We start from the raw sequence: 16,502 nt of genomic DNA, 5'->3' as shown, positions 1-16,502 counted from the left end.
TGACACTATTTTTATTGCATATGTTTTATTTAGAAAATAGAGTATTTGGGTATGTTTAGGGATCTAGAATTGTAGTTTGAGTCTCACACAGTCAAGTATTTGTGTTTGAAAACAGTGTTAGATGATTAAAATACTTTCAGAAATCATATGCATATTAGTATCATAAATACATTTTATTACACTTATTATTTTTCTTCACTGATGTATTTTAAAAATGTGCTCAATAATATTTTTCAACTACTGAATCCAAAGATTCATAAGTGCAAAAATAAAAAGAATGATTTTTAAATTCATCAATATTTATAAATTTGAAATACCTTCCATAGAATTAATGAAGTGTTTGCTTTTTAAAATGTAAATTACAGTGAATGTAAAATGTTAATTTACAGGATAATTACTCTCATTGAACCTATTTACATGAAGAGTAAACAAAGCCTCTCATTTGGAATAGCTTATAATTTTCAGGTTATATTTTCTAATACATCAAATCATTTTTTCATTTATTTGGGGTTACAATAATTATATTAAAAACCTAAGTATGCCAAACATGAATACACAACTAGAACTCATCACAAAAAGCCATAGTCATTTTCACATTTATTGAAGAGCTAGTCATTTTTTAATTCATTAAAATTTATTTTAGGAACTAGAGCGAATTTAGGGAAATAATTGTGAAACAATCTGATCATAAAAGAGTTTTAAACTTACTTGTCTACATTATCCGCAAATGTAAAATCTGAAACAAAAAGTTCTAAATTAGTATTTTTCAAATGTTTAATAGCATTGAAAAACAAAGAAGCATGCTCTAAATAAACTATTAGCTTTCTGTTTTCAAATAATCTATCAAAATTGCCTTGATACCTAACCTAAAATGGAAATTTTCTCTTAGATATGATGGGTTTTCCCATAGTTTTGGGCCAGAGTCTTTAATACAATCAATTCTCAAAACCCTGAGAATAGAACACTTCATCATTTTAGTTAGTAATGGAATCCAAGTGGGAATTTTTATAATTAAGATTTTGAGTCTCATTGCCAAAGTAGATCCTTTTTCTTTTGACAGGCACATGCACCTGTAAATGGACAAATAGTCCAAATGAGGAGAAATATTTAGAGCCATTTTACCTATTTAGGTTTTTGGCATTAACTTCAAAGAAAGAGAATAAACAAATCCTAGATCACAAGAGTCTCTATCTTTTCCAGCTTAGAGCTCAAGGACTAGTCCTCAAAGCCAGGAGTCCTTAGGATGTCTTCCAGACTGCCCTTGCTTTGTTTATTGCTCTCCAGGAGGCCTAGTGCCAGGCTAAAGGCAGAATTTACCAGCACCTGTTGGGCCACTAAACCACAACGTGAGCTCTGGCCAATCCATGAGCATCAGAGACCACAGCCGCTGCCTTGGGAGATTCAGGGCACTGCTCCTCTTCATGATGGCTGGCCAAGGTCGCCTGTGTCTTCCTATCTCCCAGTCTCTTTTCTCTTTCTATATTCTTCCCACCTCCTAGTGTTATTGTGGTATAATAAAAAACTTAAGAATTGGAAAATTTAGGATGCACAACTAGATATTTTGTTATACATTGCAAAATAAGCTAATTAACATATCTATCACTTCACAAAGTTACCATTTTCTTATTCTAGGGTGTGTGTGGGTGGTGATAAGAACATTTAAGATCTACCCTCTTAGCAGATTTTAAGTATATAATACTGTAAATAGTCACTTTACATTCAATCTTCAGAATTTAGTCATCGTCCATAATTGAAACTTTGCCCCCCTTTGACCACCATCTTCCCATCTCTCCCTCTCCCTAGTCCCTAGCAACCATCATTCTACTCTTCTCTGCTCTATGAGTTTGAACATTTAGATTTCCTATATGAGATATTCTGCAGTATTTTTGTTTTTTCTGTGTCTGGCTTATTTCACTTGATGCCTCCAGGTTTGTCCATATTGCTATAAATGGCAGGGTCTCCCTAATTACAAAGAGCAAACACATCTCCTATAATTAGATAAATAATTATAAACAATATGAATATTAATAAATATATCTTAATTTATATAAATTATAAACAAAAAGGAACTGGGAAAAAAGTAAAATCTCCCTTTTACCTTTCCAATTCTATTTTTTTTTGGGGGGGGGGGCATGGCATTGAACCCAGGAGCATTGAATCATTGAGCCATATCCCCAGCCCTTTTATTTTTTTTATTTTTATTTATTTTTTTTTTATTGTTGGTTGTTCAAAACATTACATAGTTCTTGATATATCATCTTTCACACTTTGCTTCAAGTGGGTTATGAACTCCCATTTTTAGCCCATATACAGATTGCAGAATCACATCAATTACACATCCATTGATTTACATATTGCCGTACTAGTGACTGTCGTGTTCTGCTAACTTTCCTGTCCTCTACTATCCCCCCTTCCCTCCCCTCCCTTCCCCTCTTCTCTCTCTACCCCCTCTACTGACCTTCATTTCTCCCCCTTGTATTATTTTTCCCTTTCCCCTCATTTCCTCTTGTATGTTCTTTTGTATAACCCTGAGGGTCTCCTTCCATTTCCATGCAATTTCCCTTTTCTCTCCCTTTCCCTCCCACCTCTCATCTCTGTTTAATGTTAATCTTCTTCTCATGCTCTTCGTCCCTACTCTGTTCTTAGTTACTCTCCTTATATCAAAGAAGACATTTGGCATTTGTTTTTTAGGGATTGGCTAGCTTCACTTAGCATAATCTGCTCTAGTGCCATCCATTTCCCTGCAAATTCTATGATTTTGTCATTTTTTAATGCAGAGTAATACTCCATTGTGTATAAATGCCACATTTTTTTTATCCATTCATCTATTGAAGGGCATCTGGGTTGGTTCCACAGTCTTGCTATTGTGAATTGAGCTGCTATGAACATCGATGTAGCAGTGTCCCTGTAGCATGCTCTTTTTAGGTCTTTAGGGAATAGACCAAGAAGAGGAATAGCTGGGTCAAATGGTGGCTCCATTCCCAGCTTTCCAAGAAATCTCCATACTGCTTTCCAAATTGGCTGCACCAATTTGCAGTCCCACCAGCAATGTACAAGTGTACCCTTTTCCCCACATCCTCACCAGCACTTGTTGTTGTTTGACTTCATAATGGCTGCCAATCTTACTGGAGTGAGATGGTATCTTAGGGTGGTTTTGATTTGCATTTCTCTGACTGCTAGAGATGGTGAGCATTTTTTCATGTACTTGTTGATTGATTGTATGTCCTCCTCTGAGAAGTGTCTGTTCAGGTCCTTGGCCCATTTGTTGATTGGGTTGTTTGTTCTCTTATTGTCTAATTTTTTGAGTTCTTTGTATACTCTGGATATTAGGGCTCTATCTGAAGTGTGAGGAGTAAAGATTTGTTCCCAGGATGTAGGCTCTCTATTTACCTCTCTTATTGTTTCTTTTGCTGAGAAAAAACTTTTTAGTTTGAGTAAGTCCCATTTGTTGATTCTAGTTATTAACTTTTGTGCTATGGGTGTTCTATTGAAGAATTTGGAGCCCGACCTCACAGTATGTAGATCGTAGCCAACTTTTTCTTCTATCAGACGGCATGTCTCTGATTTGATATCAAGCTCCTTGATCCATTTTGAATTAACTTTTGTGCATGGCGAGAGAAAGGGATTCAGTTTCATTTTGTTGCATATGGATTTCCAGTTTTCCCAGCACCATTTGTTGAAGATGCTATCCTTCCTCCATTGCATGCTTTTAGCCCCTTAATCAAATATAAGATAGTTGTAGTTTTGTGGATTGGTTTCTGTGTCCTCTATTCTGTACCATTGGGCCACCCGCCTGTTTTGGTACCAGTACCATGCTGTTTTTGTTACTATTGCTCTGTAGTATAGTTTGAAGTCTGGTATCGCTATACCGCCTGATTCACACATCCTGCTTAGCATTGTTTTTGCTATTCTGGGTCTTTTATTTTTCCATATGAATTTCATGATTGCTTTCTCTATTTCTACAAGAAATGCCATTGGGATTTTGATTGGCATTGCATTAAACCTATAGAGAACTTTTGGTAATATCGCCATTTTGATGATGTTAGTTCTGCCTATCCATGAACAGGGTATATTTTTCCATCTTCTAAGATCTTCTTCTATTTCTCTCTTTAGGTTCTGTAGTTTTCATTGTATAAGTCTTTCACCTCTTTTGTTAGGTTGATTCCCAAGTATTTTATTTTTTTTGAAGATATTGTGAATGGAGTGGTTGTCCTCATTTCCATTTCAGAGGATTTGTCGCTGATATACAGGAATGCCTTTGATTTATGCGTGTTGATTTTATATCCTGCCACTTTGCTGAATTCATTTATTAGCTCTAATAGTTTCTTTGTAGAGCCTTTTGGGTCTGCTAGGTATAGAATCATATCATCTGCAAATAGTGATAATTTAAGTTCTTCTTTTCCTATTTTTATGCCTTTAATTTCTTTCGTCTGTCTAATTGCTCTGGCCAGTGTTTCGAGAACTATGTTGAACAGAAGTGGTGAAAGAGGGCATCCCTGTCTTGTTCCAGATTTTAGAGGGAATGCCTTCAGTTTTTCTCCATTCAGAATGATGCTAGCCTGAGGCTTAGCATAGATTGCTTTTACAATATTGAGGTATGTTCCTGTTATCCCTAGTTTTTCTAGAGTTTTGAACATAAAGGGATGCTGTACTTTGTCGAATGCTTTTTCCGCATCTATCGAGATGATCATGTGGTTCTTATTTTTAAGTCTATTGATGTGGTGAATAACATTTATTGATTTCCGTATATTGAACCAGCCTTGCATCCCAGGGATGAATCTTACTTGATCACGGTGCACAATTTTTTTGATATGTTTTTGTATCCGATTCGCCAGAATTTTATTGAGGATTTTTGCATCTAGGTTCATTAGAGATATTGGTCTGAAGTTTTCTTTCTTTGAAGTGTCTTTGTCTGGTTTAGGTATCAGGGTGATGTTGGCCTCGTAGAATGAATTTGGAAGTTCTCCCTCTTTTTCTATTTCCTGAAGTAGCTTGAAAAGTATTGGTGTTAGTTCCTCTTTAAAGGTTTTGTAAAATTCTGCTGTATACCCATCCAGTCCTGGGCTTTTCTTAGTTGGTAGTCTTTTGATGGTTTCTTCTATTTCCTCGATTGATATTGGTCTGTTTAGGTTGTCCATATCCTCCTGACTCAATCTGGGCAGATCATATGACTTAAGAAATTTATCTATGCCTTCACTATCTTCTAATTTATTGGAGTATAAGGATTCAAAATAATTTTTTATTATCTTCTGTATATCTGAAGTGTCTGTTGTGATATTGCCTTTTTCATCCCGTATGCTAGTAATTTGAGTTCTCTCTCTTCTTCTCTTCGCTAGCATGGCTAAGGGTCTGTCGATTTTGTTTATTTTTTCAAAGAACCAACTTTTAGTTTTGTCAATTTTTTCAATTGTTTCTTTTGTTTCGATTTCATTAATTTCCGCTCTGATTTTCATTATTTCTTGCCTTCTACTTCTTTTGCTGTTGTTTTGCTCTTCTTTTTCTAGGATTTTGAGATGAAGTATGAGATCATTTATTTGTTGGTTTCTTCTTTTTTTAAGGAATGAACTCCAAGCAATGAATTTTCCTCTTAGAACTGCTTTCAATGTGTCCCATAGATTCCGATATGTTGTGTCTGTGTTTTCATTAATCTCTAAGAATTTTTTAATTTCCTCCTTGATGTCTTCTATAACCCATTGATCATTCAGTAACCTATTGTTCATTCTCCAAGTGATGTATGCTTTTTCCTTCCTTCTTTTATCGTTGATTTTCAGTTTCATTCCATTATGATCAGATAGGATGCATGGTATTATCTCTACTCCTTTATATTGTCTAAGAGTTGCCCTGTGACATAATATATGATCTATTTTTGAGAAGGATCCATGTGCTGCTGAGAAAAAAGTGTAACTGCTTGATGTTGGGTGGTATATTCTATATATGTCAATTAAGTCTAGGTTATTAATTGTGTTATTGAGTTCTATAGTTTCCTTATTCAACTTTTGTTTGGAAGATCTGTCCATTGGTGAGAGAGGTGTGTTGAAGTCTCCCATGATTATTGTATGGTGGTCTATTAGACTCTTGAACTTGAGAAGAGTTTGTTTGATGAACATAGCTGCACCATTGTTTGGGGCATATATATTTATGATTGTTATGTCTTGTTGGTGTATGGTTCCCTTGAGCAGTATGTAGTGTCCCTCTTTATCCCTTTTGATTAACTTTGGCTTGAAATCTATTTTATTTGATATGAGTATGGACACACCTGCTTGTTTCCGAAGTCCATATGAGTGATATGATTTTTCCCAACCTTTCACCTTCAGCCTATGTATGTCTTTTCCTATCAAATGCGTCTCCTGTAGGCAGCATATTGTTGGGTCTTGTTTTGTGATCCATTCTACTAGCCTGTGTCTCTTAATTGGTGAGTTTAAGCCATTAATATTTAGGGTTATTATTGAGATATGGGTTGTTCTTCCAGCCATATTTTTTTATTTATGTTACTAAACATGGTTTGTTTTCCTCTTTGATTATTCCCCCCCCCCCTTTACTGTCCTACCTCCCACTGTTGGTTTTCATTGTTATTTTCCATTTCCTCTTCCTGTAATGTTTTGCCGAGGATGTTTTGAAGAGATGGTTTTCTGGCTGCATATTCTTTTAACTTTTGTTTGTTGTGGAAGGTTTTTATTTCATCTTCCATCCTGAAGCTTAATTTCGCTGGATACACAATTCTTGGTTGGAACCCATTTTCTTTCAGTGTTTGAAGTATGTTATTCCAGGATCTTCTAGCTTTCAGAGTCTGTGTTGAAAGATCAGCTGTTATCCTGATTGGCTTACCCCTAAATGTAATCTGCTTCCTTTCTCTTGTAGCTTTTAAAATACTCTCCTTATTCTGTATGTTGGGCATCTTCATTATAATGTGTCTAGGTGTGGATCTCTTATAATTTTGCACATTCGGCGTCCTGTAGGCTTCTAGAATTTGGGATTCTGTCTCATTCTTCAAGTCTGGGAAGTTTTCTCGTATTATTTCATTGAATAAATTGCTCATTCCTTTGGTATGGAGTTCTATACCTTCCTGTATCCCAATGACTCTTAAGTTTGGTCTCTTAATGTTATCCCATATTTCTTGGATGTTCTGCTCATGGTTTCTTAACAGTCTTGCCGAGCTGTCTATGTTCTTTTCAAGTTGAAATACTTTGTCTTCTTTGTCTGATGTTCTGTCTTCTAAGTGTTCTACTCTGCTGGTAGTATTCTCAATTGAGTTTTTAAGTTGGTTTATTGCTTCCTGCATTTCTAGGATTTCTGTTTGTTTGTTTTTTATAACCTCTACCTCCCTGTATAGTTGATCCTTTGCTTCCTGGATTTGTTTGTGTAATTCATTGTCGAAGTGATCTTTCATTGTCTGATTTTGCTGTCTAATGTCTTCCTTGATACTCCAGATCATCTGAAGCATATATATCCTGAATTCTTTATCTGACATTCCATCTGCTGCAGCTGTTACCTCTTCTAAAGTTGAGTTGACCTGCATTGCTTGTAGTCCTTTCTTTCCTTGTCTTTTCATACTGCTTGCGTTTCTTTCTTCTTGGTGAAACTGTTGTGTTTTTGAAATTTTTCCCCCCCTATATATTTATATTGCTCTTGTACAGTTGAAAAGTCTCCCTTGCAGGTGTGGGCGGGGGCTCTGCTCTGCCCCTCCTCCAATTGGTGTGAGGTGTCTACCACGCCCGCGGACCCCTGGGCCTGATCTGCTGTTCTGTCGCAGGTCTGCCTACCTTGCAGGTGGGGGCGAAGGCTCTGCCCTGCCCCTCCTACCACACCCGCAGACCGCTGGGCCTGATCCGCCGGTCTGTCGCAGGTCTGCTTACCTTGCCGGCGCAGGCGGCGGCTCTGCCCTGCCCCTCCTACCACGCCCGCAGACCGCTGGGCCTGATCTGCAGGTTGGTCGCAGGTCTGCCTACCTTGCGGGCGCGGGCGGCGGCCCCGCTCCTCCCCTCTGGCTCAACGACAAAGCGAGAGAGACTCGGGTATCTGTGACTCACCCTCCCTACCAGGAGACCAACTGTTTCCGTCGCCGCTGGCACCGATGAAGTTCTCTCCTCGGCCGCTCTCCGATGACATCAGATCTCTGCCATGCTGGCATCCCCTGTTCTATGGCTGAATCCCATTTTCTTCTCTTCCAATAGGCGGAGCTGTGCCCTCCGAGCCGAGCTTCTGCCCTCTATGTGCTGACAGAAATCCCTGTAAGGTGGCTCCTGGGAGTCTCTCAATCCTGTTAGTCCAGAGCCCTTTTACTTATCCGGCCCCTCCCCCTGTTCCTCCTCCCAGCCAGCCAGCCAGGTCCTGTTCACCGGAGGCGGTTCACCAAGGATCTGATTACACTTGCAGCCCCACCGCGTGTCCTATATCCCGAACGATGAACACCCTCTCTGTCATTCATCTAAGCCCCAGTGCTGTGGTGGGGTGATCTGGGAACCAACAGTTTAATTTTTCCGGACCCCTTTGGTGGGCACGCCCCCAGAAACTGGCCGCTAAGATCTTGGGTGTCGCCGCTGGTGTTAAGGGGAGGTGGGGATCTGGAATCCCCTCTGCTTCCCTACAGACACGCCCCTGGAGAGATTCCCGAGGTTTCCTGGCTGCTTGTATCTGGAGGGGGTGGGAGTCACACACCTGTTAACGTGGATTCCGCTGGGAAGGAATTCTGTCGGCGGAACTCTGGTGATGTCACCTCTCTGCTATGGCAGGCCCCAGGCTCCTTGCCGGAGTGTCCGAAGGGAGGGGTGGGACTGGTCTGTCTCTGGTTGGTTTCAGCTCCCGGTTCGCTATTTCATGAAGGCTTGGCGAGAGACCTCTTCCTAGAGTCCCTGCACCGCTCCTGCTTCGCTGCGCCTTGGAGGCTATCCGCCCTGACGTGGGGGCCGCGTGCAGGCAGCCCACAGTCGCCGAGTCGCGCGGGCAGCGGCTGGCGGGTCTGGACCTCTGCGCTGCGTGGCGGAGATTCACTCATCTAGGGCAAACTGTCACCTCCAAAAATCCTTCCAATTCCCGGCCAGTCTCTCTTTAGTGGAATTTTGCTAGGAGTTTCTCAGCAGGTCGAATCTAAGCGTATCCATGCGTCTCTCTGACCCCGTTGTTGAGGAGGTACTGAAAGCGCTGCCTCCCCCCTCGCCGCCATGTTGGATCTCCCCAGCCCTTTTAGATATTTTATTTAGAGAAAGGGTCTCGATAAGTTTCTTAAGTCCTTGTTAATTTGCTTCTGGCTGGCTTTGAACCTGAAATCCTCCTATCTCAGCCTCCAGAGCCTCTGGGATTACAGGTATGCACCATTGCGCCCAGCCACCTTTCCAATTCTTATCAGAAGTAACAGGGTTAGCCAGGTATAGTGGTGCATACCTGTAATCCCAGTGGCTCTGGAGGCTAAAACAGAAGGATCTCAGGTTCAAAGCCAGCCTCAGCAATTTAACAAGGCCCTAAGTAACTTAAGGAGGCCTTTTCTTTAAATAAAATATATAAATGGGCTGGGGATGTGGCTCAATAGTTGAGTGCCCCTGGGTTCAGCCCCCAGTACCAAAAAAAAAAAAAAAAAAGAAGTAACACTGTTAAGCACTGGGTTTTTGGATTCCCTAGCTCGATGGTAGACATATATAGTATGTACAAGGCTTAATCCTTAGCACCAAAAAAGAGAGAAAAAAACCAAAAAGTATTATTGAGTTTTTTGTGTATGCTTCCAGCCTGTGTGTATACTCACACACATATACACAGATTTATTTGTTGACAAAGTTTAAATTTTTTTATTACTCTGCAATATGTTTTTAAATTTTATTATATTACTCTGCAATATGTTTTTAAACACCTCAAATATATTCATAGAATAATTCTATAGTGGAATTGTTTGTAATACATGAATGTGCCATAGTCTAGTATTCCCCTATAAATGACCATTTAGTGGTTTCTACTATATTTGGTATTACAAAAAATGTTGCAATAATCAACCTTAGACATACTTATATATTTTTGTTCATGTGCATTGGAAATTTAGTAGGGGAGATTTTCAAATCAATTGCTGTGTTAAATGGTTTGCACATTTTATATGTTGATAGAGAATGCTATGTCGTCTTCCAAGAAAGTTCAATCAGTTTCTATCTTCCTCAATAATATGAATTATATGCTCTTTCTCTTTTCATTTTTATAGTCATTTCTATTTTATGACTTCTGGGTTTGGTGTGAGACTGTGTTTATCCCTCTCCTCAGAATTATAAGAGTTATTTGCTTCTAGTACTCTTCAATTTTACTTACATTTTAGATATTTAATCTTTTTAGGATCTATTTTTGTGCATAAAATCTCCCTTAGAAAGTCATCTAGTTTATCTCTTGGCCCAGGCCTGTACAGGGCAGAACTCCAGGGGACCCCAGTCATCCTTTCCTATGTAAATGGTGCCCACCAGAGTTGTGGAATGTGGTAGCTCTGCTACTGCTGATACTTGTCTTCACAAGTTCTAACTGAATAACTCTTGCAATTGCACAGTTCCTGTGCTAACCAGTCTCCAGGCCTCACGTTGACCTCAAGAATCTATCTTAGACTTCAGGCATAAATAACACCTGGCATTCACTTTTCTGGGTTAACCTGGTGTCATCATTACCCAGAGTCAGAGTTTTCTTCAAGACTAGACTTCCTGAGCTTTTGATTCCCCAGCTCCTCACTTAAATTATGTTTTCTCTGAATGCTATCCTGTCTTGTGTCTGTATTGACCAACTCAGTGGTGAATTGCCATTTATGGAATAGTCTGGCTGATTTTCCTTTTGGGTTTACTCCTCTGTCTCTTGATGAATAGTAGGATAGCTTAGCTCTCAGGCCCAGGCTCTGTCATAGTATACCTCAGCCTGGTCTCTATACCTGGAACTTTATCTTGTTTGGAGAGAAGAGCAAATATAGTAGAAATCCAGCAGTCTCACTTTTGAGTCATTAGTAGATATTTTAAAGGTGTATTGATATTTTACTATAAATAATCCCTTAATGTTTTTCCATAATTGTGTAGTTGCAGGGAAATCAGCAAATGTCTCATTTTCCACAAAACCATGTAAAAGGACAAAGTATTTTGGTTCTGAGAATATTGCTTATCATGTAATAAGACACAAAAACATTAACGGAAAATAGGCACAAGCCTTTAAACCTATACCCATCAGATAAGGATTGATGGCTGAGATTTGAAGAAAACTTAAAATTGACCTTGCTTCCCAGGCTGTTTTGAATGTAATTGGTTTCTTTCTCAATTTAAGATTAAGGATAATAAAATGGAAATGTGGTATTAACAATTGCCTCATAAACAATTTCAAGCATGGTTTCTTTGCAAGAAAAGAATATAGATCCCTAAATGTGCATGCCACAATAAGATAAAATTTATATCAAAACAAATTTCGAAGCTACAAAACTGTAAGCCATGAGTTTTGAAAACTTATGTAAGTGTGCTTTGTTAGTTTCATTATAAATGTTTAGCTGAGTAAGTAAGCTAAAATAAGTCACATGAGCTAAAAATGCTTTTTAGTTGATCTGATGCAGTATCATTTTTCTGGAAAATAAGTAGATTGATAGAGTCACACTACCAATTTTTAGATGCCTATTGTCAAAATATCTATGAATTAAGAATATGAATTTAGAAGAAAAAGTTTCAAATGCAATAAAATACTCTATCCTTTTTTCCTCTGGTTTTGATTTGGAGGTAATGAAAAACAATAAAAAGGATCATCGTTTTTTAGCAATCTGGTTGTATAAATACAATATACAGCACCAAAGGTACAGATCAGTTCTTCTCTCACACCTATGATAATTATAGCACTGAAACTAGACTGGAGCAGCCTGTGTTTGCTGTTCTAGTGTGTATCAGTTTGTTTTAAGAGGGGATTTTGTCTCTCATAGATTCCTTTCCCACCTCAGCATAACTTGCTCCCATTGCATCCAATAATATTCAGTTTGGGCCATCACTTCTCACACGAAGCAAAAGAAAACCAAGGAAGTGACTAATAACAGTCAACTTCTGATACATTTGGTGTCAGATCCAATGTTAAAATGTTTTACATATTAAGCATCCTAACAGTCAAAGGAAGATAAAAAATCTTTGTTTTGAAATTCAGAAAGTTGAAACAAATTTATGTCCCAAACAAATCTTGCCATGATCAGCAGAGCAGGTATGTGAACTCGGGAATTCTGATTTCACGGTTTGGCTTCTTACCTTTGCAATGGTGGTTGTGTGCCAGAAGCCACCCATGAACTGTGCGTGAACTAAAAAACGACATGGAAGCCACTAAACAGGAAAGTCTGGTATCTGGGAACTCCAAGCGGCAATCCTGCTGGTTTGAGACTACCCAATACATGCGACTTCCTACCTAGCTTTAAGTTCAGCACAGAACTGGAGATGGGGTGACCCACTGGAACCACACAGCCTCTTGGAGTTGGGTATGGCTTGCCAAGATGCCAATCAACCTGTTTGTTGCAATACCCCTGCCACACCAAGAAGCAAGACGACTCCTGCTGAAACCTTATCCCTGCCTTTGATATATTCTCCTTTAAAAAAGAAATAAAGCCATTTTTTTGGTTGTTCAGTTCCAGCTCCCATGTCAACTGGTGGACCTATTAGCTGTTCCACTTCCTTTAAATCTAATTTCTGGCTCTGACTCTTATTCTTTACTAATTATTTCAGACTTTCTTTTTCTCAGGTGGTTCACATCTTCTGAGCAGGAAACTACCCTGGCAGGGTGTTGGCCGCCAGCCATGCCAAGTTGTCTAACTTGAATGGGCATCGGAATCACTGGGAAAGCTACTTAAAACACAGTGTGGGGTGGGGAGTGCTTGAGTTTCCAAATTGGTAAATTAGGCAAGAATTTGAATCACAAGTTCCTAAGTGATCTGATAATGGTAATTTGGGGACCACACCCCGAGGGCTACCCCTGCTGTACATGTTAATCTGTTGCACCCATTAAGACTCCTGCAGACATCACTTCCAGTCTGTGGGAAATATAAGGGTTAAAGGAACAAGTTTAAGAACATCCGAAGGAAGCAGTCATCAAAAGTGACACATTCTGTAATATAATTTCTAGGTCATGGGAAAAAAATTGACGAATCTATTCTAAATTTAGAGTAAAGACCCATACAACCAAAGGTAATTATGAATCTTGACTGGATTCTGGTTTGAAAAAAGCAGCTGCAAAAGGCTTCTTGGGACAATTTGGAAAATGGGGAAACTGATTCTATATTAAATAATTGGTTATTTTTCTTATGTCTGATTGTAGCATTGTAGTTACACAGGGGGATGCTCTTATTTTCCAACTTGCAGGCAAAATTATTTAAAAGTGAAGGGTTGAGATTCTACTACTGAAACACTTAAGTGGTTCCACTGCATATTGATGTTTTCCAGTTGACTGTGTAGCTGGGGATAAACAATAAGTGTAAATAGGAGCTTCTGAGGAGGCCTGTCCTTTCTTCCCTCTTTTTTGCCACACTGGGGATGAAGTACTCTTACACTGAGCTACATCCCAGGTCTGAGATCTGTTCTTTGAATAAAGAGGCAAACAAAGCCTCATATTTAGAGGCTGGTGAATATGGCAGAATATTAATAATTGTTGAATAACCTTGGGCATAGATAGACATTCATTTTAATATTCCTTCAACTTAGAAAATTTTACAGCAAAAGATTAAGAAAAAAAAAAGTTTCATTTGACCCTCATTTCTCTTCCTTCCTTCCTTCCCCTAACTCCCTCTCTTTCTCCCTCACTTGCTCAGTGTTGAATTTAGTTGATTTGTGGATTCTGTTGGCCATTACTTTCTCCCAGCATTTTAAGGAATTAGTTCACTGTCTCCTGACTGCCATAATTGCAGTTGGGGAGTTCATTGTAAATATGTCATTCTTTTGTAGATAATCTGCATTTTTTCTCTGACTTCTTTACCTTTGGTGTAAACAGTTTTTTTTTTTTTTTTTTTTTTTTTTTTAATTTTGGTTATGTGTCTTTTATGTGTGGATTTATTTTGTCATCCAAATCTAAGGATTCCTATAATTTATCAACTTTGGAGAATTCTTAGTCATTATCACTTCAAATATTACCATCTACTGAATTTCTCTCTATAATTTTTTTCTTTAGGAATTATTACTAAACTTTCATTGGATTTTCTCTTTTAAATAACTCCTTTTCTCAACATTTAATTTATATCTCCATCTCTGTCACTTTCTTCATAATTTCTTCAAAATAGTTTTCTAGTTTCATATTTTTCTTTTTGTTTCTGTAAAATCCATCTGGTTCTTTTAAAATAAAAATGTGCATTTGGCAAATGCCAAATGATGAAGAAAAAGGTTATATTTTTGCACCATTTTTCATTTCCTGTTTCTTCCTTCTTGGAATGAAGATGTGACACATGATGGTATAGCAACCACCTTATAAAGCACACTAAGAAAAAAAAAGATAGATGTATTCCTCAACATTGATGATATTATAGAACTTTACACTAACTCTGCATACCTATCTTTGTACTCTGCTATGTGAGAAAAATAAACCCTTATTTATTTGGATTTCAGTTACATCTAAGAAATTCCAGCTAATGAAATGTCACTGATATATTTGTTATAGTTGCATATATAAAAACTTCATATGTAAGATAGCCAAAATATTAACAGTGCTTATTTCTGGGAGGCAAAATTGCAAATGATCTTTATTTCCTCTTAATATTTTTTTAATATCATCAAAAATTGATGAATTTGTCTTGTGTTAGTGGTAATAATAATTTTCCACTGTGGTAGATACTGGAGAAGAGACTTTAATGTATTATCTCATTTTTATCACATTACCTCATTTAATTTAATATGTACGAATGATGGTGAAAATCATATTCACTCTAATTAGGCTACTAAAACTATAAAATTAAAAATATAATGTTAGCAAGTAACTAGAAATTATTTCACTATGTAGGTACTTAATTTATTTTTACTTACCATTATTATTATAATCAAGTTCTCCAACAATTAAGGAATTTAAATTTCATTTTTACACTCCCCCCCCCCCCCCCCCCCGCCCAATTACCTGAAGGTAGTCTCTGGACAGGTTTCTGCTTTAATGGTAATTTTGGGTTCCATGAGGTATCTACTTTTCCTCCAAATGCAATTGATTGAATGATATGAGCCTTTTTATGGTTAAAAATTGTAATCATTGATCTTCTTTCTTTTTCTGTAACCTCTGATAAATGCAAAAATAATGTTATTGCACAGCATTATAAATAGATATGGAGTGATTCAAAAGAGAATGGAACAGTTTCAAAAACATTTAGCTTAACTATGTTATGTGGGAACATCTTGTCAAAATAGATTTGTAAAGTAGCTGTCATGGGTACTTCCATAACCTTACAAGCACTTGATACATGCCCCTCATGTCACAAGGTGGAGCACAATCCTGCAGTCCACTGCACGATACAGACTTTCTGACACATCACCATGGGATGACTGACAGCACATGTTGCCGCCCTTCCTTCCCTCAAGGCTATCCAAAAGCAGAGATAGAACCAGGAGGTTCTGATAAATCCTCACAAATAGAAGTTACTAATAAATTATTTAAAATGTTCAAATCTGTATGTGTAGACAGGTAAGGAAGTAGGTAATATAGCACAAGGGGGGTAAGATAGTTTTCAAAATATTTAATATGTTGTACAGTGATGTGGATTGTGTGTATGTGGCTTATATAAACCAAACATTCTAGTTTGTCTATACTGCATGAAGATATATTTATAAAGAAGTTAATATTGATTATATCAATTTTAATATACATGAACTTACAGAATTTCAAAAGAAAATGAATTTTAGAACTCAGGTCTTCAGAGTTCTAGTTCAACTCCCTCATTTTTGGGGGGGGGGAGTTGGGTGACTGGGATTGAACTCAGGGTCACTTAACCACTGAAGCCACATCCCCAGCCCTATTTTGTATTTTTTATTTAGAGACAGGGTCTCACTGAGTTGCTTAGTGCCTTGCTTTTGCTGAGTCTGGCTTTGAACTTGCCATCCTCTTGCCTCAGCCTCCTGAGCAGCTGGGATTACAGGTGTACACCACCATGCCTGGCCATTCCCTCACTGCTGAGATGGAAAACTAAGGAGCCCAACATAAATGATTTGGCATCCACCGTATCAGTGTGAAACGCAGAACCAGGAGAACCTTTCTCATGCTCAGTTAGATGGCTCTTCCTATATAGTGGAAAAGACATGAATTCCTAAACTAGGGCGAATTTCAGAGAGCAAGCATTTCAAAAATAAATAATTAAAAAAACTTTCATTTATAAAGAAAATTATCCAATGGTATTCTGTTACAAAAACACATTCAAAGGTATTCTGTATTTTTCAACCATTGAGTAGTAAGGCTGAGTTTCAAATATTTCTTTACAAAAGAGAGTTATCCTTACGATTTCGATCAAGCAGCTCCACTCCTGGAAGGTGGTAGATTATATATAAACGATATAGGTTATATTGGCACAAAGGGTTTTGGTATAGACC

At 38.0% G+C, this 16,502-nt stretch overlaps 1 protein-coding gene across 1 annotated transcript in view; it reads right to left on the bottom strand.

Moving 5' to 3' along the window:
- Nucleotides 1-16,502, bottom strand: part of Lrrc72 (leucine rich repeat containing 72) — a 65,099-nt gene that overhangs the window by 321 nt on the left and 48,276 nt on the right. The window contains exons 6-8 of the mRNA XM_027932652.1: nt 16,412-16,501; nt 15,049-15,201; nt 709-736 (exon numbers count right to left, since the gene is read on the bottom strand). Of these exons, the coding sequence (XP_027788453.1) occupies nt 709-736; nt 15,049-15,201; nt 16,412-16,501 (271 nt within the window). The remainder of the gene's footprint in view (nt 1-708; nt 737-15,048; nt 15,202-16,411; nt 16,502) is intronic.

The sequence above is a fragment of the Marmota flaviventris genome, chromosome 1 (genome assembly GCF_047511675.1).
Source record: "Marmota flaviventris isolate mMarFla1 chromosome 1, mMarFla1.hap1, whole genome shotgun sequence".
In the NCBI taxonomy this organism is placed as follows: domain Eukaryota; kingdom Metazoa; phylum Chordata; class Mammalia; order Rodentia; family Sciuridae; genus Marmota; species Marmota flaviventris.
Note: the sequence above shows the minus strand (reverse complement) of the source record. Positions and strands in the feature narration are given on the sequence as shown.